The sequence below is a fragment of the Hippoglossus hippoglossus genome, chromosome 15, assembly GCF_009819705.1.
Source record: "Hippoglossus hippoglossus isolate fHipHip1 chromosome 15, fHipHip1.pri, whole genome shotgun sequence".
Classification (NCBI taxonomy): Eukaryota; Metazoa; Chordata; class Actinopteri; order Pleuronectiformes; family Pleuronectidae; genus Hippoglossus; species Hippoglossus hippoglossus.
The window spans coordinates 6,704,059-6,730,847 of record NC_047165.1 but is presented as its reverse complement, the minus strand read 5'-3'; the positions used below and the strand labels follow the sequence as shown (position 1 = coordinate 6,730,847).

At 44.5% G+C, this 26,789-nt stretch overlaps 1 protein-coding gene across 1 annotated transcript; it reads right to left on the bottom strand.

The window, feature by feature from the left end:
- Window positions 1-1,995: 1,995 nt before the first annotated feature.
- On the bottom strand, window positions 1,996-26,599 carry pcnx2 (pecanex 2). Its single transcript, XM_034608070.1, has 40 exons — window positions 26,447-26,599; window positions 24,703-24,905; window positions 23,872-23,989; window positions 23,737-23,773; window positions 21,789-22,315; window positions 21,421-21,615; window positions 20,425-20,907; window positions 20,142-20,325; window positions 19,215-19,365; window positions 18,953-19,095; window positions 18,467-18,545; window positions 18,240-18,375; window positions 17,021-17,163; window positions 16,615-16,768; window positions 16,406-16,438; window positions 15,827-15,998; window positions 15,581-15,691; window positions 14,811-14,902; window positions 14,406-14,515; window positions 13,844-13,952; window positions 13,337-13,429; window positions 13,113-13,263; window positions 12,886-13,027; window positions 12,612-12,789; window positions 11,438-11,546; window positions 11,220-11,349; window positions 10,153-10,211; window positions 9,698-9,913; window positions 9,340-9,593; window positions 8,223-8,456; window positions 7,929-8,032; window positions 7,030-7,174; window positions 6,660-6,890; window positions 5,878-6,035; window positions 5,673-5,789; window positions 3,932-4,110; window positions 3,369-3,535; window positions 3,188-3,262; window positions 2,915-3,091; window positions 1,996-2,457 (listed from the first exon to the last, which is right to left on the bottom strand). The coding sequence occupies exons 1-40, from the start codon at window positions 26,597-26,599 to the stop codon at window positions 2,284-2,286; spliced, it is 6,426 nt and encodes a 2,141-aa protein (XP_034463961.1). The 3' UTR covers window positions 1,996-2,283.
- Between the last annotated feature and the right edge of the window lie 190 nt (window positions 26,600-26,789).

Here is a 26,789-nt window from a genome sequence, read left to right as displayed (position 1 = left end):
TGAAACATATGGCAGATGTGACTTCTAAGTGTTCAGGTTTAAGACGCTGAGATGAAAAAACATCAGCTGAGCCAGGAAGAGTGAAACTCCTGTGCGACTTCCTCCAACATCTCAGAGCGCTGTGTCCCGAGACCTGCAGGGGCCGAGCCAGTGCCCTTTATCGTGACTTTGAATTTTATCAAAGAAAACGGATCGTCGGTCCTTGTGTCCAAATCTCCAGAGGATGCAGGAATTCTCTTAATTGTAGCATTGAAAGGACTTTTTATTATCTCATCAGTCCAACCTTGATGAAACGCCATCCCGTGTTGTAGCGTAGCACAGGGGGGGGGGGGGGGGGGGGGGCTCGTCTCATCTGGCCTCGTCTTACAGGGCTGAGAATCTGTACTTCAAGACAGAGCCGATACAAAGTTAACACCACTGAGCCAATGGGAATTTGTGCATTTTGTGAGAAACATTTAGTTGTATTGGCAATTCTCTGCATGAGAGCACGAAACAGATGTGACTTATCGTTTTCCCTGAGGACAGTAGAATTCAAGATTATAAAGATGATTGTCTAGTTTTAGAAAATGTGAACTCGTTTTGGTGGGTAAAGTTACACAAGCTGTGTGATACTGTGGTTTAGATGAGGAGGAGAAGAGTTTGACGTTTTGGAAAACACGTACATTCACTTTTGTTCGATGCCGCTCTCATATCTGTACTCTATGAAGCTAGGACCAGCGAGCTCCAGCTAGCTATCCTGGCATAGTCCACCTTTAAAGACCACTTATTTAATCCTGTTAAATGCATTAAAAAAAAAAAAACGTGTTCAAAAACAATGTAAAAGCAACAAATTGGTGTTTTTGTTGTGGGATCAGACTTTCTAACCGTCTGCTGGCTCCAGCTTCATGAATCACAGAGGTGGTGTCGATTTTAAGTGAATGAACGTATTTGCCAAATGTCTATTCCTTCAAAAAACATTTAAAAATAATAATTGAGCTGAATACAATTTTAACAACACAGGGAAAGAGGGTTGTGTTTACCTGACACAGTGATCAATGCAACTGTCGGTGGATGTAATGTGCCAAAAATTATAATCAATGTGAAAGGGGTCAGAGGAATTGTTGGAATATAAGATCACATGTTCTGAAAATGTTCCTCATGAAACACATTTTGTTATTTGTCATGTCACGTTGTCGCTGCCACACGTTTATGTGATTTCTCTGAATCCACCACGTTCAAAATAATCGACTTCACAGACCTTTGTAAACATTTTGCATTGTCACTGACGTGGACTCGCAAACCGTGTCAGATCCAACTGTGTAAGAAAAGAAGCTGTTCACTGTTTTTTTATACTGTTTTAATTTATATCAACAAAAGGTTTCATTTCTTTTTTTACTTCGATTTGATCTCAAAAGACACAAATATGTTTTAATTTCACGTTAACAGCGAGTTCAATTGTTCTACATCTTGTTCTACGGCTCAGTCTCTGTCTTTGTTTACACGATGACATCCTGCATTACGAGAAAACTCCAAACTACGGTGACTGCCCTTGAATATCTGTAATTTAAATAGTGCTGCTAGAGAAAGAAATCTAAATGTAACAACTTACAATAAATAATTAATAGATTTTTGCCAAATGTTGATTGTGTCTTTCTTTGACTGGAGGTTTGGGAGATAAGTGAAGGTTTTCCATGTTTCCTCAGTATTTTTATCAACTAACTAATTTACTAATGACCTTGTTTACCAGGTAATTCATAGACATTCATGATTCCCAGATTATTATTTTGATGATCACCTTACTTTTCTTTATATCAAGTAAATATTGAGATATTTACTTGATTGATTGGTGAACTATTTAGTACAAACCTCACAGCTTCTTTTAAAATGGACAAATCTATGTTCATATGTAAAAGGAGCATAAAGTTGCCTTTTTCCCAGTAAAAACAAGTGACAGGAAGGAATCGTACCGTCGCACATATGCACGGGTGACGTGACCAGAGGTAGAAAGAGGCGGCGTCATTTAAAAACATCTTTAATTCATCAACAGGAGCCAAGATCATGTTTTCAGACTTGTTTACATTCAGACAACAGGGTGAGAACCACATGCTGAGGACAGGAGAGGAGGCAGGTTTGTGTGCATGGGTGCTCTCTAATACAATCCTCTGTATGTGTGTGTGTGTGTGTGTAACTTTTAATACAGTCCTCTCTGTATACGAGCACAAGTTTGGGCACTCGTGTGTGTGTGTGTGTGTGTGTGTGTGTGTGTGTGTGTGTGTGTGTGTGTGTGTTCTCTTTCTCTCTCCCTCAGACAGTCTTTTGATCCGTTGCCTCCGGAGCTGTCGAGGCAGATGCAGAATCTTCCTGGGTCTCGTCCAATCCCTGGCCGCAGCCTCGGTCACCTGACTGCGTGCCTTCTTTCACTGCGACGGCGGCGTTGGAAAAGCTCAAGTCTATACTCTCGTATTGTTCTGACGTCCACTGAGAAAGACGGAGAGAGAGAGGAGAAATAGCAGAGACACATTAGAGTGAGAATCTCTGTATCCTAAACTGTTGTTGTGCCATTTTGCATCCCAAAACAAATAAAAAAGACTTGTGATGCAAAATGGATGAACGCATCAAAACCAATGACTGTATGTAAAGCTGGAGGACATGACAGCTTCCAAAAGTGAAGCAAAAACATTTGGAACGCCCCCTGGTGGCTGGCTGCAATGTTGGTCATAAACCCAGCATCATCCATGTTAACAGATGGGACACGGAAAGGTCAGGGAGTCAACAAAACCAGGTATGAGAAAAGATGCTCCATATAAACACCCACTGACCAAATTAGCTGCAGCGACGGAACAGGAAAAGACAGTGTACAACGTTCTGTGCAATATTTAAATGGGAGGACCACTTTCTGTGAGGAGGGACTGGGCGTGAAGAGGCTGTTTCCCACCTGTGTGGCCCTGCTGCTGGACCTGTGCGAGGGCCCGAGGGCGATGTTGACGCTGGACGAGGACTGCGTGTCAGTGGTGTTGCCGCCTTCAGCAGCAGAAAGTCCGGAGATCACCAGGCCGCTGGAGAAACTCTGCTTCCCAAACAGCAGGCTGAGGGTGGACGAAGACGAGGAGACCTGGGGGAAGAATAGACAATGATTCTGTGAGATGATGGTTTGTGTTTGCTATCAGCGACGTCTGAGTTCCAGGTGTTGAGAGTGTGAAGTTCATACCTGGCTGGAGCGCTGCTGATGCTGCGCCGCCTGGAGCTGCGAGCTGATCCCCCCTGCTCCCGAGAGACGAGGGACCTGATCGAAGAGAGAGGTCATCTTATTGCTTTATTCTCCCAGGGAAGACACATTAAACTTAGCAGTGTGTGTGTGTGTGTGTGTGTGTGTGTGTGTGTGTGTCTACCTGTGAGAATATAGAGGCTATGGATGTGTTGAAGGACAGCTGACTGTTGGACAGACGTTGGACGAGCCCGTGGGTGGAGCCTGAGTCCAGGATGGGCCCTGATTGGCTGGTGACAGGGGGACGTTGACTCTGAGGCTGAACTGACCGACTGCGGTACTCCCTCCTGGCTGCAGACACACACACACACACACACACACACACACACACACACACACACACACACACAGAAATACACACTTTAATCATCAAAGCAGAGCTGGAACGATCTGATTAGAATCTGCAAATGTTTTGATCATCGATTAATTGTTCTGGAAAAAAATTTCGCTTCTCAAATTAAAAACACACTCCACAGGAGATGAAAATCTTAAAAAGCGTGTGACTTCTTCTTTTTGTGAGATTACGATAACATTTATGGGGATTTTAGTTCTTTATTTCATGGATTGTCATAAAAAATAGAAAGAACATTATCTGACGCATTCTTTGATTGAATATAAAAGTTGTCAAATGTCAGTTAAAACTATGTCTATCAAAGGGTTGCGAACATTATAGTATAGTGTGTGTACCTGTGTTGTGTTGTCTGTGGCTGTGTGTCGTCCTGGCTCTGTGCTGGTAGAGGCTCAGGCTGTTGGATGTGACGGAGGAAGGACGGTTTTGGCTCAGCGAGGAAGAGCCGCCGGCGCCGCAGTCCACATCCTCCATGTTCACGCCGCTGTTGCAGCTGGTCAGGTTGTCCTTACGCACCCTGCAGAACACACACACACACACAGCTCTGATTTATTTATTCATATCCACATCAGTGCAAGGGACACAAACTGGCAAAGGGCCATGAAAAATAGAGCAGGCCTTGAGAATTCCAGCTGGTTAACCACACACACACACACACATAGAGGGAGAGAGGTGTTACGTAACTTCAGGAGCATATGTGACACACACTTGAGCACTCTTCCTCCTAAATTAGTTAAATGTGCCCCGGCTGAGGGGGGGCACTCGTCTCCTTGGCTCCTTGGCTCCTTGACTACTTAGTGAAATTAAGACAACACCTTTAACTCAAGGCCGATGAAACAGGATTAACAATCTAATCTAATCTGCAAGAAAAACTCAGCAGCTAAGAAGCTTAAGTGGGAAACACACCGTCACATACACACATTAGCTCACCTGCAGAGGTTAATGCAGAGCCTATACAATAAGTGATGCTGTAATGTGTAACGGAGGGATAGAAAAACAAAAGGGAGGAAGTCTGCAGCAGTGGAAAGTGGAAGGATTTGGCCGCGTTCCCACGCCGCACTCCCGCCGCCCTTGTATATGTATTTAAAACTGCATTAACTAGGCCGAGACGTCTCTAAGCAGCACCAACGTCCACCAAGTGGATGTGTGTAAGTCCACAGAGAAGCACTCACTCATGATGCAGTCAGAGCTCTACGCTGCGGGTTGAACCTCGTCCAGGGTGATTTACACAAAATACCAGGAAAGACGGCTCAGAAAACAGAAAGCTCACTTCATCAGCTTGACGTTTCCTTCTTTTTTAGCAGTTATCTGATACAGAACTAGAGGAGCACTCAGAGGAGCACATAACTCAACAGTCCCCTTAAATCCTAGATCTTTTTCCCCAAAGATCTCGGTAGTATGTCTTTGGAAATTGACAAAAATGTGGAAAAACAACCACATCTCGCAATGAAAGAATTCCTGGATCCTCTCCCTGATTCAGATCAGTAATAAAATGTAATGTCTTCTCCCCTCACCCATAAAACATCCTTCCACCAAGTTTCTTGGAAATCCATCCAGTAGTTTTTGTGTCATGCTGCTAACTGACAAACAAACCAATGCATTGAAAACATAATCTCCCTCACAGAGATAATACAAATTGGTTATTCTGGTTTAGACCAAAGCTTTAAAAACATATAGATTCAATTGATTCTCGCCATTCCAGTAATTCTTTTTTATTTAATCCCTAAACTGCAAATAAATCTAGTGGATTTCTTATGAAGCCACGTTAACATTTTCACTCAGTCCCTGAACACTGCGGAAAACAACCCTGAGCTGAAACTGAGGCTTAGATGATTGTAAGGAGCATGTGAGTGTTTTACTTTAAGAGTGCGCTCTAAATAAATCAAACCGAGCCTCTTACCCAAGCATTCTGGGAACTGAACTCGTGACCTTTCGGTTACTCTCCGTCTTTTTACCCAACAGACTGCACCAGATTGTTTTTTTAAACATGAGAGAGTGTTGTTTTTCTATATTTATCATATGATGAATGTTTAGTTAAGTTTATAAAAAGACAGATTTTAGCAGGAAGTAAAAACTGACCGTAACCATTTAGAGCAGAGCCAGGAACGAATGGCATCCAGACTCAAGGCCCCTCCTCCGATGCTGCGGAGCGTACGGTGTGTTCCTGCGTATGATGTCGTCAGTGGTGACACATACCTAAAGAAATATAAATATATATGTCAGACACAAGGAAAGGGACAACAGGGGGAACCACGCTCTTCCAATGTCTGTGACTGACGCCTACATGGGATATCCCAGCGGCTGGTCGCAGGACGAGTTGACCATGTTCCTCAGCGCCTGCTTCGAGTTCTGTATGCTGCCGCGTTCCGGGTTCCGGTTCCGCAGAAACACCAACTCTTGCTGCTGACCCGCCCACAGACCTCGCACACACTCCTTATTGATCTGCAGAGATGAAGAGATGAGATCAATCAGACGCTCGTACAACAGGAAACGCTCAGAGACTCACTTTTATAAGGACATTTTTGTTTTATCATCCTTGCCTGGTCTCTGCTACAGCTGTGGAGCATGAAAATCACAATTCTGTGAAAGCCACTGAATTGGAAATGATGGTGGTGATAAATACCCTGGAGCTGAACAGCACTTCATCATGTGCTCGGCTTCAGAAAGCATCTGAACTTGATTTCAGGAGTGTGTTCACTTTCGTAATCAGGTTTGATTGATTATTCAGGTTTGATTTATTAATGATAAAAACTGTGCCCACTTCTAAACACAAGCGTTAGTCTCGTTGCTGAACGGTGTCACAAGTGCACATTTGAACTCAGCCACACAGGAAGAAGAGTGATTGTGACGAGCATCAAAACCAAGTTGTCCAGGTTTCAATAGACAGGAGGTTTATCAGGTTCTACGTGCACCCTGTGACGACTGTCTGCCGAGGCCTCTGGTTGTAGCTTGATGTCTATACGTTAAAGTATTGAGTAATACTGTGACAACCCTACAAATCTGACGAAACAGACCTTACAGCCTGAAACCTCTCCGCTTCCTCCCCGACGACCTCAGCCCTTTTACCTTGATGACCTTGAAGCTGAGGTGGCGTTTGTACAACATGATGATCTTGTACTCGTCCGTGCCGTCATCGATCATGTGTCTCAGCGTGAGCAGCGTGTCGCGGCTGGACAGCACCGCCTTGCGCCAGGCGGGGTCGCTCTCGTGGCAGATGACCAGGCTGCTGCGGTAGTTCGTGATGGCTTCGTACAAGATGGACACCTCCTCGGTCTCCTCCAGGCAGGTGAAGTGATCCTGAAGGGGGAAGAAGGGCATGATGGGAGCACGGTAAGAATGTAAGAAGGCTTTAGAAAAAGATCTAATAATAACTTTAAATAATACAAGACTATAGAGTAGAATTAGGAGCCATTCAAGAAACCGCAGTGAACTTTACCTGATGCAGTTTGAGGCTCATCCTGACGGCGGGAGCCACCACCTTCTGCAGGAGGTCAAGGTCGGCGAAAACCCACTCGTCTTTTGTGGCGATGCGGAAGTCGCCTTTAAACAGGGTGTTGAACCCGTACAGGAAGGACTCCAGACTTTGAGATGAAAGGAGAGAGAGAGAGAGAGAGAGAGAGAGAGAGAGAGAGAGAGAGAGAGAGAGAGAGAGGTTATGAAACTATACATGTTTTTTGTAACATTAACCACAAAGGCAGGAAGCCATTTAAGTGGAGTGACAGTATCTGACTTTATGTTATGGGTGTTTAAAGATTTAGATGTTGACGCCCCCTTCTGGTGCATATATCTAACTGCACTAAAGTATCTACTGTACTGCACTGAACTCACTCCTGTTTCTTTTACATTTATATGTTTTTTCCGAGTGAATTAACTGCAAATGCTCTGTGTTATATTTTTCATGTTTAATTAATCGGTGAATCCCTGAAGCTTGAAAATCACAAATTTGTCTCAGGGAGGTTTTTTCAATAGAAGTCTTCGATTGAAAGAATCATTAAAAAACATGATTGTCACAAAATACACTTAATATATACATTTAAAAAACAGAACCTACAAATAATATAGCTGGAAATACAAGAAATCCAAAACATGCAATTTACCATTCACCTGAAACTACCCCAGTGTCTCTTTGCTCATATTCATTAACCCATAGTGAGTGACGTGACCTTAGCTATAAGGCTTGTTGTAATTTAAGGGGACTGTTGAAGGTAAGTGCTCTACTGAGTGACCCTGTAGTTCAAAAATGTCTTCTGAGCGTTGTTGTGTGATCTTCCCTCACAGCTCAGTTCAGAGGAGGATCACAGGTGATCTATTGATCCACGATGTGCGTTTCTCTACCTGTTGGACATGTTGTGTGATGCGGTGCCGAGGGATCTCCTCCCCAGGACGGAGAGAGCGTACGACAGCGTCACCAGAGGAGAGTCTTCATCGCAGTCCACCGGCTGGACACAAACACAGAGACACACAAGAGAAATGTGAAGATAAGTAGAGATTCTGCTCATTGGGTCATTTTGATGAGCGTTTTCAGTAAGCGACTAAATGATTAAAGTTAATCAAAAATGAAAATCATTCACAATTGCAGCCATAATAAACAGCAGTAGAAAATCACATCAATCAAAACAAGTCCCGTACCGTCTCCATCTTCCCGGCACAGTGCTGGATCCACTCCAGGTAGACGTTGCAGAAGCTGGCGCGCGTCACCCCCTGCAGGCAGTGCACGTAGTCTTCATCGATCTTCACGCTGAAGACCTGAGGGTCCCGCTCTATGTGGTGCCACTTGGTGTAGGACTGCAGCGCCTCCTGGATGCTGGCGTCCTTGAGCCAGGTGGTGAGTTTGGGGGAGTGGACCAGGTAGTAGATGATACTCTGAGAGGAGGAGGAGGAGGAGGAGGAGGAGGAGGAGGGAAAATAGTTTAATGTGAAGAGGGAACATCAGATAAATGTAAAATGCAGCCGCAGTTTGAGCGTCTGCGTCTGGAATCACTAGTGGAAAGCTGCCATTTCTAATTATGATTAATGCAAAAGATATTTGTTTATCTGCCAATGAAGCTCTTTAACCTTTTGGGAGTCGAGTATTTAAGAGTGTGTCCAGACAAGTGGCACTGGAGAGAGGGAAACTGGATACGTCTGAAGCTGATGCATAATTAAAGCTGCACAAGGTTCTCCCGACGCCAGTGATAAAATCTGAGCTTTAACACTAAACACAGCCGATCAAAACAAGGACAGTGCGGTTTGAAAACACGTAGGTAGCAGCTCTGTGAGGGCATTGGTATATATGTCGATTGGCACTTCTGTATTTTCAGGACATAACACCAGAAGCTGAACATTTGAACCTGCTGGTGGCGCTAGCGTCATCTGGGTATCACTGTATGTCACACCTCATTTGGTTTTCATCATCTGGGGAACATGAATGTCTCAAATTTGATGATGAGCCATCCAGTAGTTTTTGAGATATTTCAGATGAAACTGAAGAACTGAAGCTTAAAAAAAAAGTAATTTAAAGCTCTTGAACAGAATTTCTCAAATCAAATCTAGGAGCTGTAGCTTGATTTCTTCATCTTGGCTGAAGAAAGTGGTGAATTTCAACTTCTTTCATGGCGTGAGCTAAGTTTCACTGTGTTACCTTAGTGTATTTCCTGTTCTGCCACTAACATGTGTCCAACTTGGAATCATAGACTGTTTATAAAGATGCACATGTAGTTTTGTTCACGTACTCTCCTCTCCTGTGTTGTGTTTCAGTTTGAGGTACCTTCAGGTAGTAGGTGATGAGCAGCTTTCGGAGGTCGTACACCTGCAGCATAGTGGCGGCGTTGTTCTCGCTGATGCTGTAACCCTCCAGCAGGTACTTGGTGGCCATCACCTCCCAGGCCAGCCAGCGCAGGTTGAAGGCAGCGTTACATGACAGCATGTGAGGCAGGTGGCCCGGCTCGCAGCAGCAGCACGCGTCGTCCTCCTCTACGCCCTCCGTGATGGCCTCCACCTCCCGCTGCTGGCAGTATGTACCTGGGATGGCGAGAGAAGGAGGTAGCCAAGTTTATTTTGTCATCAGTTCATAGAGGGAGGGGGGAAATGGAAGATGTAGGAAGTGTGGTGGAGTCAAGCTGTACCTCTGAACTCCAGACCCCTCAGCTGGAAAGTGACCAAGCCGTTGCCGATCTCGATCAGGTGGACCAGGGCGTTGAGGTAGTCAGACGCCAGAATGAAACAGTCTCCGGCGCTGTAGTTGCCCCATCGGCCCAACATGAGGTCACCGCAAAGTGACTCCTGCAGCGAGCGTGTCAGATACTCATAAAATATGGAGTTTAGGTTGTTGTCATCGCAGCCTGCAGGAGAGGGACAGGGGGGAAAGTGAACGGTCAGACAGATGGACAGGTGACGAGGATGTGGCAAATTAAAAGGTAGTGCAAAATAAATAAATAAAGTTTGGCTGCATCCTTCATATGCTAATTTTAAACTACTAAAAGTTCATTTGAACCTTTTGTGCTAAAAACGTGGATTAATTCAAAATACTGACAAAAACAATGTAGCCTGTAGTTGATTTAATTTTAAAAAGAGAACAAACCTGTCTCTTTATCCACTTGGGACACTAGTCTGCTGTTGGAGTTGTCGATACGCTTTGTGCTGCAAGAAATGGGAAACAAAGAAACATTCAGACTGTTGAACCTAAGCAGAATCTTGTCAGAGTCCGTCTCATGTGAAATAGGTTAAATAAAACGCTGCAAAATCAGCTTTGAGTCAAATCAAAAGCTACTTTCCCACGTCCCTTTTGCCATTTGGCCCCAAAAGAGAAAGAACAAGTCCTTTTCAATATGTTATGGTGCATCTTGTTCAGAGCCCTCAGAGGATCATGACAGATCACACTGGTTGTAAATGAACGGCCACACAGGGATCAGGAAATAATTTAAGATGAAGAACCTGAATAAAACATCTGCTTTCCTGCACCACAGTGCTTTTTAATCTAATAATTTAATTAGATTAGTTTAAATAGCAGCATGGTCTAAATATAATCACTGGAGTCTGCACGATAAAGCTGCAGGAGTATTTTTGAACTGAAGTGCACACAGTCTCCCACATCAATAAGTAAGAGGGAACAGAGGGGTTAGGGAGAGGAGAGGAGAGAGAGAGAGAGAGAGAGAGAGAGAGAGAGAGAGAGAGAGAGAGAGAGAGAGAGAGAGAGAGAAAGTTGTGTGTTTCTGCTCATCCGCCCAACTCAGCTCAAACAGTCAATAAACGACAAATCTATATACGTTGATTGTTAAATTTACACATTTTAAGAAAGTCCAGAATTCAGTCACAAGGTGTTAAATATTGATTCTGATGATAAACATCCACCAACAAGTCTATTTTTAAATCCATCTGTTTGGTGAAGAGGTAATAACTAAATTTAAGTAGCTGTTCACTTCCGATCTGTGCGAGCGAGGAGGTGAAGAAAAAACGTTCACGTGAAGTTCGACTTTGGTGAACTTTGACATGTGATATTCGCATCACATAGAAGATCTAACCGGCTTAATAACTACTCTTGTTGCTATGGTGAACTTGGTTTTAGTTTTTTGACAGGATTTGTTGACGGGTCGACCCGTTCTGCAGGTTTTTCTTCAGTCTAGACAAAGCTCTCTGTTTCGGCCTTACTTGTAGTTTCGCTCCCAGAACTTGATTGGCCGAGGATATGAGGAAATGAAGATGGCGCTGCCCAGGAAGGGAGCCAGGGGGGTGTAGAAGATGGTGGTGAGCAGCGTCTGGAGCAGCAGCATGGCGGAGTCTGAACACACACACGCCAGTCAAGGAAAGAAAAGCAGGTACTGACACACACACACACACACACACTCCCACATATTAGATCAGGATACGAGGCACTGCAAACGGCTGAGCGAAGGCATGGAAAGCGCTGCCCCAGGCGATCTGCCAGGGAGCGATGTAAACCAGGATGAAGTGGAGCTTCAGCAACAGCTCACGCATCTGGAGAGAAACACAAATACTCAGTCAGTATTACAGGAAGACTGAAACATGTGATGTTGGTCTCTGTTAAGCTGCTTTCAGTCGGCACTGAAATTATCTGGAAGCATTCTATGGACTTTCTCTGGAGTTCCTCCTGCCAGCCCCTGAGTGAGAACTCTGAATAATGTCAGAGTGAAAACAGCAAGAACAGCAAACGGGTGTGATGGAAATTCATCTTGAGATTTGAAATAATGAAATTCTCAGACTGGAGTTGCCTTTGAGTCTTTATAATAGTAAGCTCTGCAGAGGTTACACAACAAGCACGGGTGCTCAAAATGGAACTGGCCGCAAGTTCACAAAAGCCAGAACTTATACAAAGAGGCGTTTCATAAAACATAATATGAAAAAAGACATGAAAGACATGAGATCATCTGTGTCTGTCCGTCCGCTGTAGCAGTTGGAAGAAAAACATCACCAAATAAGGGCATGCACCCTGTTGATCAAGGTCATAGCAGTGAGACACCACCAAGTAAGGGTTCCATCCTGTCAGGTAGACAGTATCACAGCAGTTAGACACCTGGTCAGGGGGATTTCCAATACCTTAGACACTGGTCAGTTGAATTTTCCACTACACGGGCATGTTGATGAACAGATGAAGAAGAGAAGCTGAAGACGAAGATGTCAACGTCGAAAGAAAGAGATTTTGGTCATATAAAAAAACGGTGTGAACACGTCTGACACAGACTTTCTCCTGCTGCCTTCTTCATATGGGAAAAGGCAAAGTGCGGAGAATCTCTGGAGCCAATTGTCCAGACATTTTGCAAAACGGCATAAAAGATCTATTTATTCCACTAAGTATGTGAGTAGCAAATACAAACAAAACACAAAAGTAAATTCAGTTAAAATGTTTTCCTGCAGTAACAACACATACATTAAAACAGCACATATCTATGCTGTAACACGGGTTTTTGTTATCAAGTCTAATGCTGGAACTGAAACCTTGATGCATCCCTGAGGTTATTTTCTCAGACCTGACAAATCTCCGGCTGTGTGTGTTTCTGCATGTGTCCACGGTCTCTTTCTCACCTTGTGGAAAACGATGGACATGATGAAGAAGTCCAGCAGGAAGCTCTCCGAGGCGCGCGGACAGTCGAAGTGGAAAAAGACGAGCGTGAAGAGCAGAGTGAGGAACTGGAAGCTGGGGTCGCAGAAGGACGAACGCAGGAGTTTGAGTCCGGCCACCGTCGTCAGGAGAACGTCACAGCTGGAGGTAAGAGATCAGACCACAGGTTCAGCTGCTGGCTCACCACACACACACTCTGACGATGCTGCGTGTTTGTGTCTGCACGCGTCCACTCACTGGATTCCCAGCTTCTTGCGGTGACTGAGGGCGAAGCAGTCGTTAGTGAGGGCGCTCAGCACGATGGCGGGGTACACCACGTACTTCTCAAAGCACAGGAGCCCCACGTACAGTCGCTCAAACCACATCAACACGGCATCCTCTGCAACACAAGAGAGAATAAAGTTTTTAGCGCAGATCCAGAATGACGTGTTGAGGAGTTCATGTCTGAAAACGTCTTGACTGACCTCTGGGTTCAAACTGGTGGTACTCCTTCGTCTTGAGGACCGGGTGGGAGATCCACAGCCAAGGATGATGCTTCCTCAGCTGGGGGATGAGGTAGTGGGTGACGAACCCCACCGTCCCCGCCAGAGCGTAAAGCACGATGGTCACAAAGGGCTGGATACAAGAAGGTGTGTGAGTAAAATGTCAAAGGCAGCGTAAAGAAAGAGAGGACGGAAGATATTCTCACCTTGAGAGACAGAAACACAGTACTGGCAGTTATGGCGAAGGTGAGGATGTAGGCAACGGAGCACACGACCACGTCCGACAGCAGAATCTCCTTCTGCGGGGCACAAGAGGGAGGAAGAACTGCGATCATTAATAATCCAACCTCAATGAAAACTCATTTTGTTTGTCAGACTCATTTAGGTGTGTGATTATTTTTTGTTTAATCCATCTGAGCCTTCAAAGACGCAGCAGCTTGAGAAGAGTTAGCAGTTTCAGATTACACATTAATACTGTAAGAGGCGGTGGGAGGCCTGTTTTCTCTGAAGCATAATTCCCTGTAATCGTTCACATTGATCGACAGCAAACACGAGCTTAAGTCTGAACAGCTCAGGTGCACAGTGTGAGTGTAGGTTCAGATTTGACAGGGATAATTACTGTGAAGCAACATGAGCAGATATGGTTATACCCCAGACACATCTCCTGATGAAACAAATACTGGTTTGATCCCTTTATATTGATCCGTGGTTACCATAGAGTTCTGCAGCTTCTCTGGCAGCGGGTCTTTGATGTCGGTAGATTCCTCCTCCTCTTCCTCACTCTCCACCAGAGCGGGCATCACCTTCGACTTGATCAGAGATCTGCAATTAAAAAAATAAGAGTCTTATCTATGGAAAAAAACAACTCGTTAAAAACCATTAGCAACAAAAAGCCAAAAAAATTCAAAAGTTAGAATATCTTGATGAACTTATTTCCTTCAAAGAATGTTTGAATTTAGCATTTATGAGTAAAATAATAACATTTCACATGATTTAAGAAACAAGTGGTTCTTGTCTTATTTGTATAACATAATTTTGCGTGAAATGAAAAAGGAAAGTTATTTTCACTCTAAAATCTCATTATATTTTAATAATTAAACAATATCACAAGATAGTATGAAGCTGTCAATGAATTGAAAATTTCCCTTCATTTCCTCATGAGGATGAATTCATCTCTAATCTTCTTCGCAGGACTAGTATGAAGTGAAAGGTCATGCAAACACACACACAAACAAACAAACAAACAAACAAACAAACAAACAAACACACACTTACATTAGTACGGAGGGGTCGCTGCTCTGGCGGCTGAGGTGATAGGAGAAGACGACCAAAAGGCCACAGAAAGCAGAGAACAGAGCTGGAGTGTGCTGCTCATCCCAAGGCTCCTGTAACCACACACACACACACACACACACACACACACGCTAACATTTTAAAACTACTTCTTTTAGACCACTCTATTTTATAAGCTTCTTCACCCACAATCTTCTATTGATGGATGAACAATAACACATCCCTGACTGCACGCCATTTATAACTGTGAGTCCTCTTTTATTCCTGTAACCAGGAGGACGATGAACATGAACACAGATTCACTGCAGAGCTCTGAAAACAAAAAAAAAGAGGAAAAGGGCCTTTTCTTGTTTCCTTTGTTCTTCTGTAGCTTTTGTTAATTTCTACCTTTAGTGCTCCGAAGCAGAAGCCGTAGAGCAGAGCCAGAGCGATCAGGCTGCGCAGGATGCTGTAGATCGCAGAGGTGAGACTCGTAGCAGCTGAGACACACAAATCAGAGTGAGGATGAAAATACCTGCAGTCGTGTTACACAATGAGAAACAGAGCTGAACATGTGCTGTGGTGGTGACACTGAGAAGAGTCACTTTAAAAGACCTGATAACTTCTCAGGAAGAAGTATTTTTCACATGATTTATGCATTTTGTCTAAAAACACATATAGAATCGTCCACGCAAAAGTATGCAGGCGATATACATTGTACTTTCAGTTTTGCTTATATTCATTGTGTGACGGAGTATTCAGGATATATTAAAGACTAAACATTTCTGAATTTCAAGTATAATATTACGAGAATCATTATTTTTAGGTGGACCTAATACTATATTGCTTCATCGTGACTTTTTAGTTGTATCATTGTTAGATGTAAAAAAAAGTTTGGGGTAATATTTCTCCCTTGAGTTACCTTTTAAATGAAACCAGGGTTATGACTTGAATCAAAGAAATGAAGAACAGGAGGCTTTATATTTTGTGTAAATTATTTCCGGATTCGTCCATAAAATTGTTTGGTGGCACGAGGTGTGCAAGGCTCCGTCGAATAAAGATGGCGTCACATATTTCACAGATTATGACACATCTGTGAAATATGTGTGACACAGATTATGCACGCAGTAAAATCAGGATGTGGATTCAAGACGGAGATTCGAAAAAGTGCTACGAACCTGTCCCTCCGAAGAAATGCATGTCAATCTGCTCCAGCAGGTAGATGGTGAAGGTGTTGATCTGAGGGAAGAGGCCGACCAGGAAGGTGATTGGGAAGCAGTAGGTAAAACCTGTTCAGTGCATAAAACAAAAGACATTTCCATAAAGGACACTTAGTGATAAATAAAATGAATAATATACAGCAACAAATACAAGAGGTGCTGTGCAGCAGCAGCTGCAGGGCTGCCTGGTGTCTTCCTCCCTACCCACTAGCAGGTCTCGTAAGAAGCGCAGTGCGTCATGGCACACGATGGTGACCCCGTACAGGCTGGACACGGGCAGGTCCTTCCTCCTCAGCAGCTGCTCCAGCAGCCAGATCAGAGCACAGAAGATACAGAAGTAGGCCGCTCGGCTGTAGGCCACCAGCTGGTTGTGGCCCTGGGGAGACACACACACACACACACACACACACACACAAATTAGGATGTTAGGACAGTCAGTCTGATTGCCAGCTCAGGCATATGATACAATAAACACTGACACAAATGAGGGGAATATTAGGTTGAATGCCCAAGTGTCTTGATATTGAAAGTGTTTTCCCAGTAACAAGAGAGCTCAGATCTACTGTAGCTGCATTGATGGTGCATCAATCAAAACACACCTGTGACATGACAACATGCATCAGTAAAGAGAAACAGGAGTCACAACTTGAAACTAAACAAACAGGATATAATCGACATATTGATATTTATCATTTATTACACCACATAATGTGATTTTTTTTCAACTTGTTCATTTTTTCCTTCATATGTTATATGTTTTCTAAGATTAAGTAACAAACTCACATGTGTCGGTGAAGCTGCGTCCGGTTGAACACTCTGCAAAACAAAAGAGCCAAAGTTAAGGACCTGGCAGGTCTGAGGTCAGTTTTACTTGTCATCTTCATTAGGTCACAGTGGGACAGTCACAGTCGAGCTCACATATCTTTCAGTTGTGTTTCCATTCACTGTTGTCTGTACCTGTCTGTAGAGACTTTTGTATTATTTATATTTACCTTCAGTAAGGAATACTGGCAGCTGGCGATGACCAGGCAAAACTGGAAGACCCAGAAGTCTTTGAAGCAGCCGTGGTTGAGAAGCACGAAACCAAGGAAGGAAACCAGGACGGCCATGAAGATGGCGACGAGATTCTCTAGAACATCCTGGTTTCTACACAAAAATAAAACGTAAGATGAAGTTATACACAATAAAACCCCAGTGAGTGTGGGTCATAAAAGTTTGTTTGGGATACAAGAGAATACAAACCACTAACAACAAGGACATGGCCTGGTTTAAAATGTGAAATAATGAGGAGGTTTTGTTAATTAATTCACAGAGAAAACATGTAAAAGTTTTTCTAGACTACCTCCTGACAAACAGGGACAGCGGTGAGAGAGGTGAGTCAGGTGGTTTGTGTGTTACCTGTCCAAAAGAGCGACCAGCGTGAGTCTGTCGTATAAAATGTTCATCCACTTCCCAGGAAACAGCTCAAGTTTGTAATAAATCTTCTTGGTCGGTTTCTCCTGAGTGGAAGTCTCTGATGACTCATCCAAAGAGTCCTCTTCCTGCACACACACACACACACACACACACACACACACACACACACACACACACACACACACACACACACACACACACACACACACACACACACACACACACACACACACACACACACACACACACACAGAGGCACAAATATTTTATACACACACATACCCGCATGAATTCAGCTTCACTAACACAGGATAGAAAAAAAGAGTCTGATGTTTTACTGTAGATCTTCATTTTCATATCTACATTTCTAATGTGCAATAGTTAAAAACACGGTCAGGATCATTATAAGTGCAAACACACACAAACACACAGTGTGTCAGTGCTGCATTAATGATTCAGCAGCGACTCTTTGTTGCTTCAGCTTTAACAACGGATCCAGCTACATTATACCAACACTGCTGGTCTGTATCCAGCTCTTATCTTACAGACACAGTTTCAAACAGCAGCAAACACTCATATTTATATTCAGAGAATCACAACTGGACACAAACACTCATTCACTTTACCACTTAGTTGATCATTTATATGACTTTCTGGGGACTTTTTGATCTATTTACTGACTGTTAACTGGCACTTCTTGTTGTCATGTATTCATATTTTTGTATTTTACCAATTGATTCATTTTATGTTGTAAGTCTTTGATTAAATTATTTCGTTAAGGGTAGCTTGTGGATTTTTCGTAAAACAAAAAGTTGAGGTCAATGATTCTCACTAAAACTCAATGTGTGTCTCCTTGACGACGAACAAATATATCCATGTTTTCTTGCTCTGAATGTTCTCGTTCATTCCCGTTGCTACACAGTTAGTACAATAGCACAGATTCATCTAGATAAGTGGATATAACATGAGGCCTTGTGTGAATGCATGGGATACGAACAACGCCATAAAGAAAGCATCGCTCCGCGGAACTACATGTTGTCAAAATCCCACAGGCTTCATTTAAATAACAGCTTGTGGGACAACCTTGGACACCATGCATATACATACTGTACAGCTGCCTTAGAAGCCATGCGCAGTAAATAATGGATGTTGTTGGTCTGCAGAATAGAGAAGAGAAGAAAAAGTGAGAGTAGACAAACACCTGGAAGATCTCAGGGTGCGTCCTCCGTGGCCGAAGCCTGTGTGCAGGGATGATGCGTCTCTGGAAGGGGCAGTCGGTGTGAGCTCCCGCCAGGCCGTCCTGACACTCCGAGTTAGAGGACGTGGACAGCAGGTCACTGAAGACACACAAACACAGAGGTGAACAGGATGAAGTGAGTCGAGACGATGAAGACAGGGAGGAAAGGAAAGGAAAGGAAAGATCTGTACCACATGTTGCCAGTGATGAGCTCGGCTCCCAGCGGCAGGTTGAGGGCTCTCTCTGCGTACAGCTTGCGGGGCCTGTCTCCTGAAACAAGCACATACACACAAAACTCCTATTTGTATAAGTTATGCGCAATAACTTGTATGTTGGGGTTTATATAACATTACAGACAGACACCGGAGAGTGAACAGCTGAACATCTTGGAGCCGTTCCAGAAAAATGTATTTTAATCTGCAGGCTTTCTGAGCCGTTTCAAAAGGGACGGCATCAGCTGCTGGCACTGCCTCCCACACAAACTGTGTATTTGTGCAAAAGATCAAAATATTATCAGACGATCCGAGCACAATGACTGGGTTCATTTACAGCACCTCATTGTTCTTTCTCACGACATGTGACTCATCTCGGTTTGTTTGTCTCCTGCAGAAAAAAATCACATCACAATTTCCAGGAACCGAAGGGGAAGTTGTAATGTTGTTACTTTTGCTGCTTACTGTGCACCGTGTGGAAGGTGTAGGCGTCCTCTTTGTTGGTCGCCTCTGGTCTGCAGATGACCTGCAGCATGGAGCTCTCTGACTGAGACGTTTGTGAGGGCAGGGAGTCATAGTCCGGATCCTTCTCTCTGTCTGTCTGTGGACTGGAGACAGAAAACATAATCAGATGAGATCTACGATGCTGCATGCTCCAATCTGAAAAGTTTTGAAAAGTACTAGAATTCTGCTATTTTCACTGGTATAATTCTGCAGGTATACGTACCTGTCAGGAGAGACTATTGGGATGTGTGTGTGGGGTGCAGCCTGCAGTGTGTCAGTAGCCAGGCTAGTGGGGGGTTTGGGCCTCTCCGATTTGTTTTCCGTGCTGGTCTCCGCTATCGTGTCATCTTGTCTGGAGCTCGAACTCCGATTCTCTGCAAACAGACCAAGTGAAAATGTTTTTTTAAGGATATAAGTGGAGATTATTCATATTTCTTTGCTTGCTTTAAAACTCTCTCCGCATTTCACGCGTACTTTCATATCAATAAAGTTGAACTACCCCAAAAATATCTCAAAAAGAAAGCGTTCTGCCTCAGGAGCTAGTTATATTCATTGAATGGCCTGAAACAAAAGTCCATCTTATTGCTGCTCCACTGCTTCTGAAAAAAAACATTAATTCACCTTTAAATAGAACTTGTGTAATCTCCAATTAAAAGTCTACAAGCCACCTAGCTGCCATTACAAGCTGTGCTGCTCTGATCAAAGTGGTTTGCAACAGCGATGTCACAATGTTAAAGAAAGAGTAAAAAAAGATTCCTGGATCCCCCCACTGCTCCGGATCCACATTAAAATTGAATAGGTTCTCCACAAACTCCCCTCCACAAATATTTATGGCAACCGGTTGTGTAGTTTTAGCGTCACATTGCTGATTGGATCATGCAACATGGAAAACAGCTGCAGTTCACACACCCGTGACAATGTTGCACTTGTCCATGGACTCATCTTAAAATCTGCTTTAACCTTTTACAAACCCGACACACCCATACTCCACCCAGTTGTTTCCACTGCTGCTGCCTGATGTGACCTCTTGTCATGACTGAGTGGTTGTCTTTGACTGACAGCTCCCTGTCGCCTGTGTGGGTGTTCACCTTTCACACATGTAGATAGAGGAGCTGGAGGTAAAGGAACAAACCATCTCACTGTGATTCACCTTCCTTCGCAGCTTCCACTTCCTGCTTGTGTTCCAGCGCCTCGTCCTGCTCCTCCTGTGAGCTGGCCCCGCACCCTCGGGTGCTGAGGGACCCCAACAGGGAAACAAACTCCAAGAAGTTGGACTCATTGGGAATCTGGCCCTCCTTAGCTTCCAGATCTGACTTGGAACTGGTCATGGTGGTCTGATAGAGACACAAATGTTTTTATGTATGCATGGACAGATGGACAGAGATAACTAGAAGAAAGGTACAGAAATAGAAGAAGATAAACTGCCAACATACTGTGTTGTGTGAGCGGTCTGAAAGCAGCACGGCATCTTTCCCACTGTCCATGCTCAGCCCTCGAATGTGAGTCCTCCCACCGGGCCCGTAGCGGCCCACAGCCGGCGGCAGACGCAAGAACCCTTGTGAATCCACGTTAGCATCCAGAGGGTCTGTGTCATCCCGGTGGGAGTGGACATCGATACCCGACGAGCTGTTATCGTTTGTCAGCTGCGGGCTCGGCAAGCTGTCCGTCGTCACCTGCAGGCTGAGGTGCTCCTGGTCTGGGTCTGGACATTCCAGCGTGCTCGACTCGGAGCTGGTTGTCTCTTTGCAAAGGTGGAACTCTTCACCTTGACTCGTCGTCTGCTGCTGTTTCGGGGTGGGGTCGTCCTCTGAGCCCGTCGTTTCCTCTCCCTCGTCCCCCTCCTGCCTCTCTTCTTCGGGGGAGTCGAAGGTGATGACAGGGATCTTGATGTGACATTCTCCTGCATCCTTCTGAGCCTGGAGGACAAACAGAGACATGTGACAAACACTGTCCCTTAGTGTCCCAACGCCTCAGTGAGGTGCCACTCGATCAGTCATGTCTAACTCATGCTGAGCGGATATCAATCGATCCCACAGAGATCACAAAGCTTCTGAGGATACCAAAAATATCTGATAGAATTTAAGAGAAGAAAAAATGATGCACAAGGCTTTTAAATATTTCAATTTGATGGAATAATGCAACTCTCAATATTTCACAATCCATCCCTATATTATCCATACCACTTATAGATAATACCCAGGGACTGATATATAGAGACAAACAACCATTAACATTCACATCCACACAGACAAATTACGACTCCGGCCAAATCGGGTTTCGAACCAGTAAACGCAACAACATGCGGCCCAATACTACACTATTGGTTGATTTACAGTATATGAATACCCTGACTAAGGAGAAATTTATGGGATGGTGGTGAAAGGTGCTTCATTGAGAACTTTAAAGCGAAAACACAAACTGTGTCTTACCTGTGCGTTCTCCAGAATGCTCTGCTTGACTCTCTCCTCCAGCAGAGCAGCAGTCTGAGCGTCACAGCTCATGGTGATGATGATCTTGACTGTGTCGCTGTCGTCCAGGCGGGTGGACGTAGGCCCGGGGCCGGAGGTGTCCACGAGCACCACCTCGATCTCATCAGAACAGTACGTCTCCTCCGGCAGCTCATCCTGACGGACAACACAAGAGAGGGACAGAGAGTTTTACCAAGGATTAGGAGAGTAATCACATTACGTCAGATACAGTCACCATTTTTTGGAAGCGTGAGAGTCACATGTGTACATCAAATTAAAATCTAACCAACACATCAATTTACATCAGCTTCTACATCTGCAAAATCTACCTGTGCAGGAGTTTCAGGGACGTCGAGGAAATCATCCTGACTGTCCTTGGGAGTCTCCAGTGAGTTATTGTTGTCATCCGAGGGCTCTTTTTGTCCATCGCTCTCCTCCTCGCTCTCTTCTTCACTTCCCTTCGAGGGAGGCAGACCTTCATCAGCTGTTTCCCTCTCCTCAGTGTCTTTATCTTCACTGTCTTTCTCCTCTATTCTCTCCTGCTCCAGCACCTTTTCTGCTGTTCGCTCCTGCTCTGATCGCTCCCTGTCGCTCTCCATCAAAGTGCTCTGAACGTCCACTCCTTCTTTCGCAGCTGCGTTTTCAGGCAACTCCTCATCCATTTTCCCCATTGTCCCGCTGGCAGATATAGGCCGCATGTCTTCTCTCTCCACCCGGGACGGGGGCCTCTGCTGGGCCTGCAGCAGTGGGGCAGCCTGGTCGGGGTTGGGGCTGGAGAGGTCGTCTGGAGAAGGCTCTGGGCTTGGATGCAGTCCGGCCTCCACTGGCTTCCCCTCTGCAGTACTCTCACCCTGTTCTGAAATGAACAGATTTAGACGTGTAAGATTATTAATGAAATGGCTCAAATCCTAGAAGTCTTGTCTTTGAAGTGTGTATTTGGCTGCAGTGACAACACAACCCACTATATTTGGTACAGCAGTATTTGTCAGTAGCAGATAACTATCTTGACATAAAATGAACTGGATCAGTCTCACTGGTATTAAAAACCGATACCAAAATGCACCACAGTGATCATATCCCCTTTCCTGATCAACTGATTGTGCTCTGAATATTCACCAGTGCATTAGGTCATAGATTTACTGGAAGTAGTCAGGGTCTTTTTGTCTGCGTGCAAATAACTGGCTATTGTTGTTCCGTGTATTTATATATATATATACAGTGATGGTGTGTTTGCAGAAAAGGAAGTTGTACATCAACAACAGTGCATTAGAGAAGAGGAACTGGGATGAAACCCTGTATTTACTTCTCACTGATCAGTGTCAGTGTCATTTTAAGCAGTACACGGATATTTTTAGACAGTGATAAAAAATAATTACCTCATGCATTATTCATTTGCAGCATATTTCTGCAGGTCATAAATCCTCCAAACTGTCAAACTGATTTCATAACGTCAACAGGAAATGTAAGCGTGTGTGAGTGTGAAACTCTATCTGCTGAACACTATTCTTCAAAAATGTAGTCCCACTGTTATTGCTCTGATGATGGTGGTAAAGAGCGCTGTCTAAACCCTCTGTCCAAAATCTACCACAGATGTTCAGTTGGGGTCAGATCAGGGGTCAGTTTCACAGAGATGTTTTACACTGTTGTGTAGTGTTTATAGTCTTAGACTGGCCGAGTGCAAGTTAAACAAAAAAATAACAACAGACTCGTTTTATGCTTCGGAAGTTAACAACAGTGTTAATAATCTGTTGGAAATACGCTGATTCATTTGCCGGAGGAAACTGACCCGAGCCTGAGTGGTCAATTAGCAGAACTACTGAGCCAGCCACATTAAGAAGCCACAGCATCTTAACTCCCCTGCAGATCTGCACTGTGGTCTGGTTTTATGCCAGAGTGAGTTTGCGTATTGCACATTTTGCTGAGTTATCCCAGTGAAATTCTTATGTACAGTAAATGTTCTTCCAAGAAAGTTTCCCCCTGGAGTTCAGCCACGATAAAAAGTCTGATTTCAAGAATTTAATTTGTGCAAAGAGTGAATTTATCTGTCTCTCTGAAAGCTGACTATTGGTTGAATATAAGCTAAAATCACAGTCTGCGTATTTTTTGTGAAACCAGCCCCTGGTGACAGAGAAGGCCAAAGTTTGTGTCCATACTTAACAAGCATCTATGACACTTTTATCCCTGTATGAAAGCATCTGCATTTGTTATGTTAATCTACTCATTTATTCAGGTTACTCATCTGAATCTTATTCAAACTGAGAGAAAGATCATTGTCACCTTCTACGGTCTTCACCTCGTCTGACTTTGAACAGTCCTGCGTGGAGGAGAATTCACAAACACGTGGTTAAAATGAGATCATTAGGTTTTTCTGTAGTGTATGTTCATAAAGGGGTTAGGGCATCTGTCACTCACCACACCGATCAGTCCTGGGTCGGTTTCTGTCTGTTTCACCGTCACCTGGATCACCGGACTGGTACGCTTACGAGCCAACATTGTCATGGCAACACTGTCGGGAACAGTGCTGCTCTTCCTGTTGGGCAAAGACAAGAGAGAAAGAGACGGAATGATGGCGAGTCTACGGAAGTGCATTCATCACATTCTCGGTCGCTCATGTTTGGATGAATAAACAACAGTAAAATGCATGTGTCTCACTGTTTCATCTCTGCACAAGCACTTCAAATAATATAAAGGAATAAATAGAAGCAGTTTCTTTTTCAGCGATGGAATTTCTTTTTTTTTGTCTCTGTGCAGCTCTAGTGTGTCAGAGTGGCCGACACTGACCTCCCCTCATTAGCCTCCTCATTGACTTTGAAATTAAGTGGCCAGAGACAGTTTCCTGAGATACAGTTGTTTAAGTTTGCAATCAGATCTCAAAGACAGAGAGCACTGAGAAAAAGAAGACATACAAAGGGAGAACGTGACATTAACATGATAATAAGAGGATGTCAAGTACAGGTTATACTGTAGTTAGTATTTGAGGCATTATTCTGAAAGGAGGTCTCAGGCTTAAATTTCATGCAAATAATTGAGTTCTATTCAGCCCTCTGGCCTAGATTTTGTACTGGCAGGGGAGGCGCTTAAGAATGAATGAGCAAGATCCTAATTTGTTGAAAGTAAATATCCAGAATTTCTCTGTAATATATTCACAAACGTAAAACGTCATCTCTAGTCTTAACAAGGACGACGGATTGAGCTTCTTGAGACTGTTCCATGAGTTTCAGGATTACATGTGTGGGGGTTCACCTGATGCCGGCGGGCAAGCAGGAGTCCGAGGCGTTGCTCTTCTTCTCCTGGGCCTTGCTGAGGTCAGAGAGGCTGCTGCGGACCACCGCCTCGCCCTCGTCGAACATCAGGTGCAGCCGGTAGTTGGCCAACTTGATGAGGACGAAGAAGACGGTGATGGAGGTGCAGTAGATGCTCAGTGCCATGGTGGTGGGAGGCAGGGCCTGCAGCAAGGAGAGAGGAGAGGAGCTTTATTATATTCAAATCAGAATCAAAGTCTGTTTGATTCAGTGCTTGAAGCTGCATCACTCTGCTCCTGATAGAACTGTCTCTTCTCTAATTGTATGTAAGTGAAATTCTGCAAAAGGCAAAGCTTTCTCACTCACACAGCCACGCTGTTTCCTCGAGTATATTACAGGCTCTGTGAACCACAAGACCTAATTTGATTACTTAGCGGATTAATGAAGTTTATTGATCCCCAGGGGAGGGATGGCCCATAGCAAGGAACAGGAGGATGAAAGACAGAGCATCTGAATCATGCTGGTACACACTGGTCTGGATTCAGTTCCTGCAGTGTCGGATATGGACACTTCTTGATGCACGCAGGAACAAATTTACTATATTTATTGTCCTGCTGCACTATTTACACAGTATTTACATTATTTAACCACGAAGAGAATCACGAGGCTTTTGAACGGAAGAAGGACAAGTACGAGGTTCTTGTCAACAACTGCAACAGACAAGGCTGGAAGGCAAGATGCTGTGGAGGTAGGATGCAGGTATAGATGAACATCTTTCTAACTGTCACTGGGTGTATACATTTATAAATTTGTTGTGGTTTTACAATTTGCAGGAATGCATTGACTGCCTCTTTGACGTTTTTAAAGTTGCCGGGAGTGCTTTTTCTAATCCGTTGTATCCCCATGTCTGTAATCTACAAAGGAAAATAACTAACAAATCTCAGCTAGAAGCTCCTAATTATGAGCTTCCATCATAATATATCAGTGTATATTATCACTGCTGGCAGCCAATTTCGCACCCATTCCAAAGGCTGTGTTATCAGATCACGTCCATTAAGTCCATCCACTTTCAGGGATGTACACGGCTGTTGTTGCCATGTTTCAAGAGTTAGATGAGACCTGAGAAGTCTTATTATTTTCACATTTAAGATGAATGTGTTTGACCTGCAACTCCTCCCTTTATTCCTGTCACTTCATGACACAGTGAGCACAGGGTGCACATAGGTCCGTGAAGATGTCCCTCAAAAAAGGACTTAAATAAGAGGTATTATTCAGATGGGTGCAGGAAGATACAAATCCAGGAGTGGTCATATTATTTTGAAGCACAGATTTGTTTTTCCTCCATATCCCCGTGTGTCTATTAACAAATCCCACGTAGAAGCTCCACAATCAGGCCATCGTGTCATGAAGTGTGGTGGCCGGTGTTGCACCCATTTCAAAGGCCGTGACACGAACACGTTAGTGAGCTACAGTTTCCTCCGCCTCATCCAAGGGCAGCCATGCGTTCCGACACTGCATGAAGGGAGAAACACTGCGACAGCGCCGTTTTCTCCAGCCTCTCTCCCCCTCAGGATGCGAGCAGACAATGGGGGATGGCACAGAGAGAGATGAGCAGGGAGCTGCGTGTTCGTCCGAAGGAAGAAACACCGTCGCAGGAAAAAATAACATCACCTACGCGCACCGTGCGCACCTCACACCCCCTCCGCGGCCTCGGACGTCATGTTCCCCCTGATTTGAAGACTCACCAGATGCAGAGACAGGGGCAGCATCAGGAGGAATATCCACAGATAGAGGTGGCACGAGTTGTTGAATTTGTTCTGGTCCGGCTCGTGGTACCAGCCCCCGGTCAGAGATGCCCAGACTCCCTGGCGCAGGGTCTGCACGACCTGGGAGCCCATCTCTGCTGCTCCCCTCTCCTCCTCCTCTCCGCTCAGGCTCAGGCTGGAGGGACGGATGATGATGCTGGTGCTGATGCTGCTGCTCGGCTACAATGAGATGGTCTCCTCTAACGCATGCCACAGTCGCTACGCCTCCATGTTGGGCTGATGCAGCGCGACTCCCGAGCCCTCTCTCTCTCGCCTCATCGGT

Excerpts from the sequence above, each read along its gene's own strand:
- pcnx2 (XM_034608070.1), bottom strand. The coding sequence starts at position 26,599 with ATGGGCTCCCAGGTCGTGCAGACCCTGCGCCAGGGAGTCTGGGCATCT. Across the intron at positions 24,906-26,446 it reads TGCCCCTGTCTCTGCATCTG|GCCCTGCCTCCCACCACCAT; the intron begins GTGAGTCTTCAA and ends TCCTTGCTGCAG. Across the intron at positions 10,212-11,219 it reads TTCTGGGAGCGAAACTACAA|CACAAAGCGTATCGACAACT; the intron begins GTAAGGCCGAAA and ends CATTTCTTGCAG.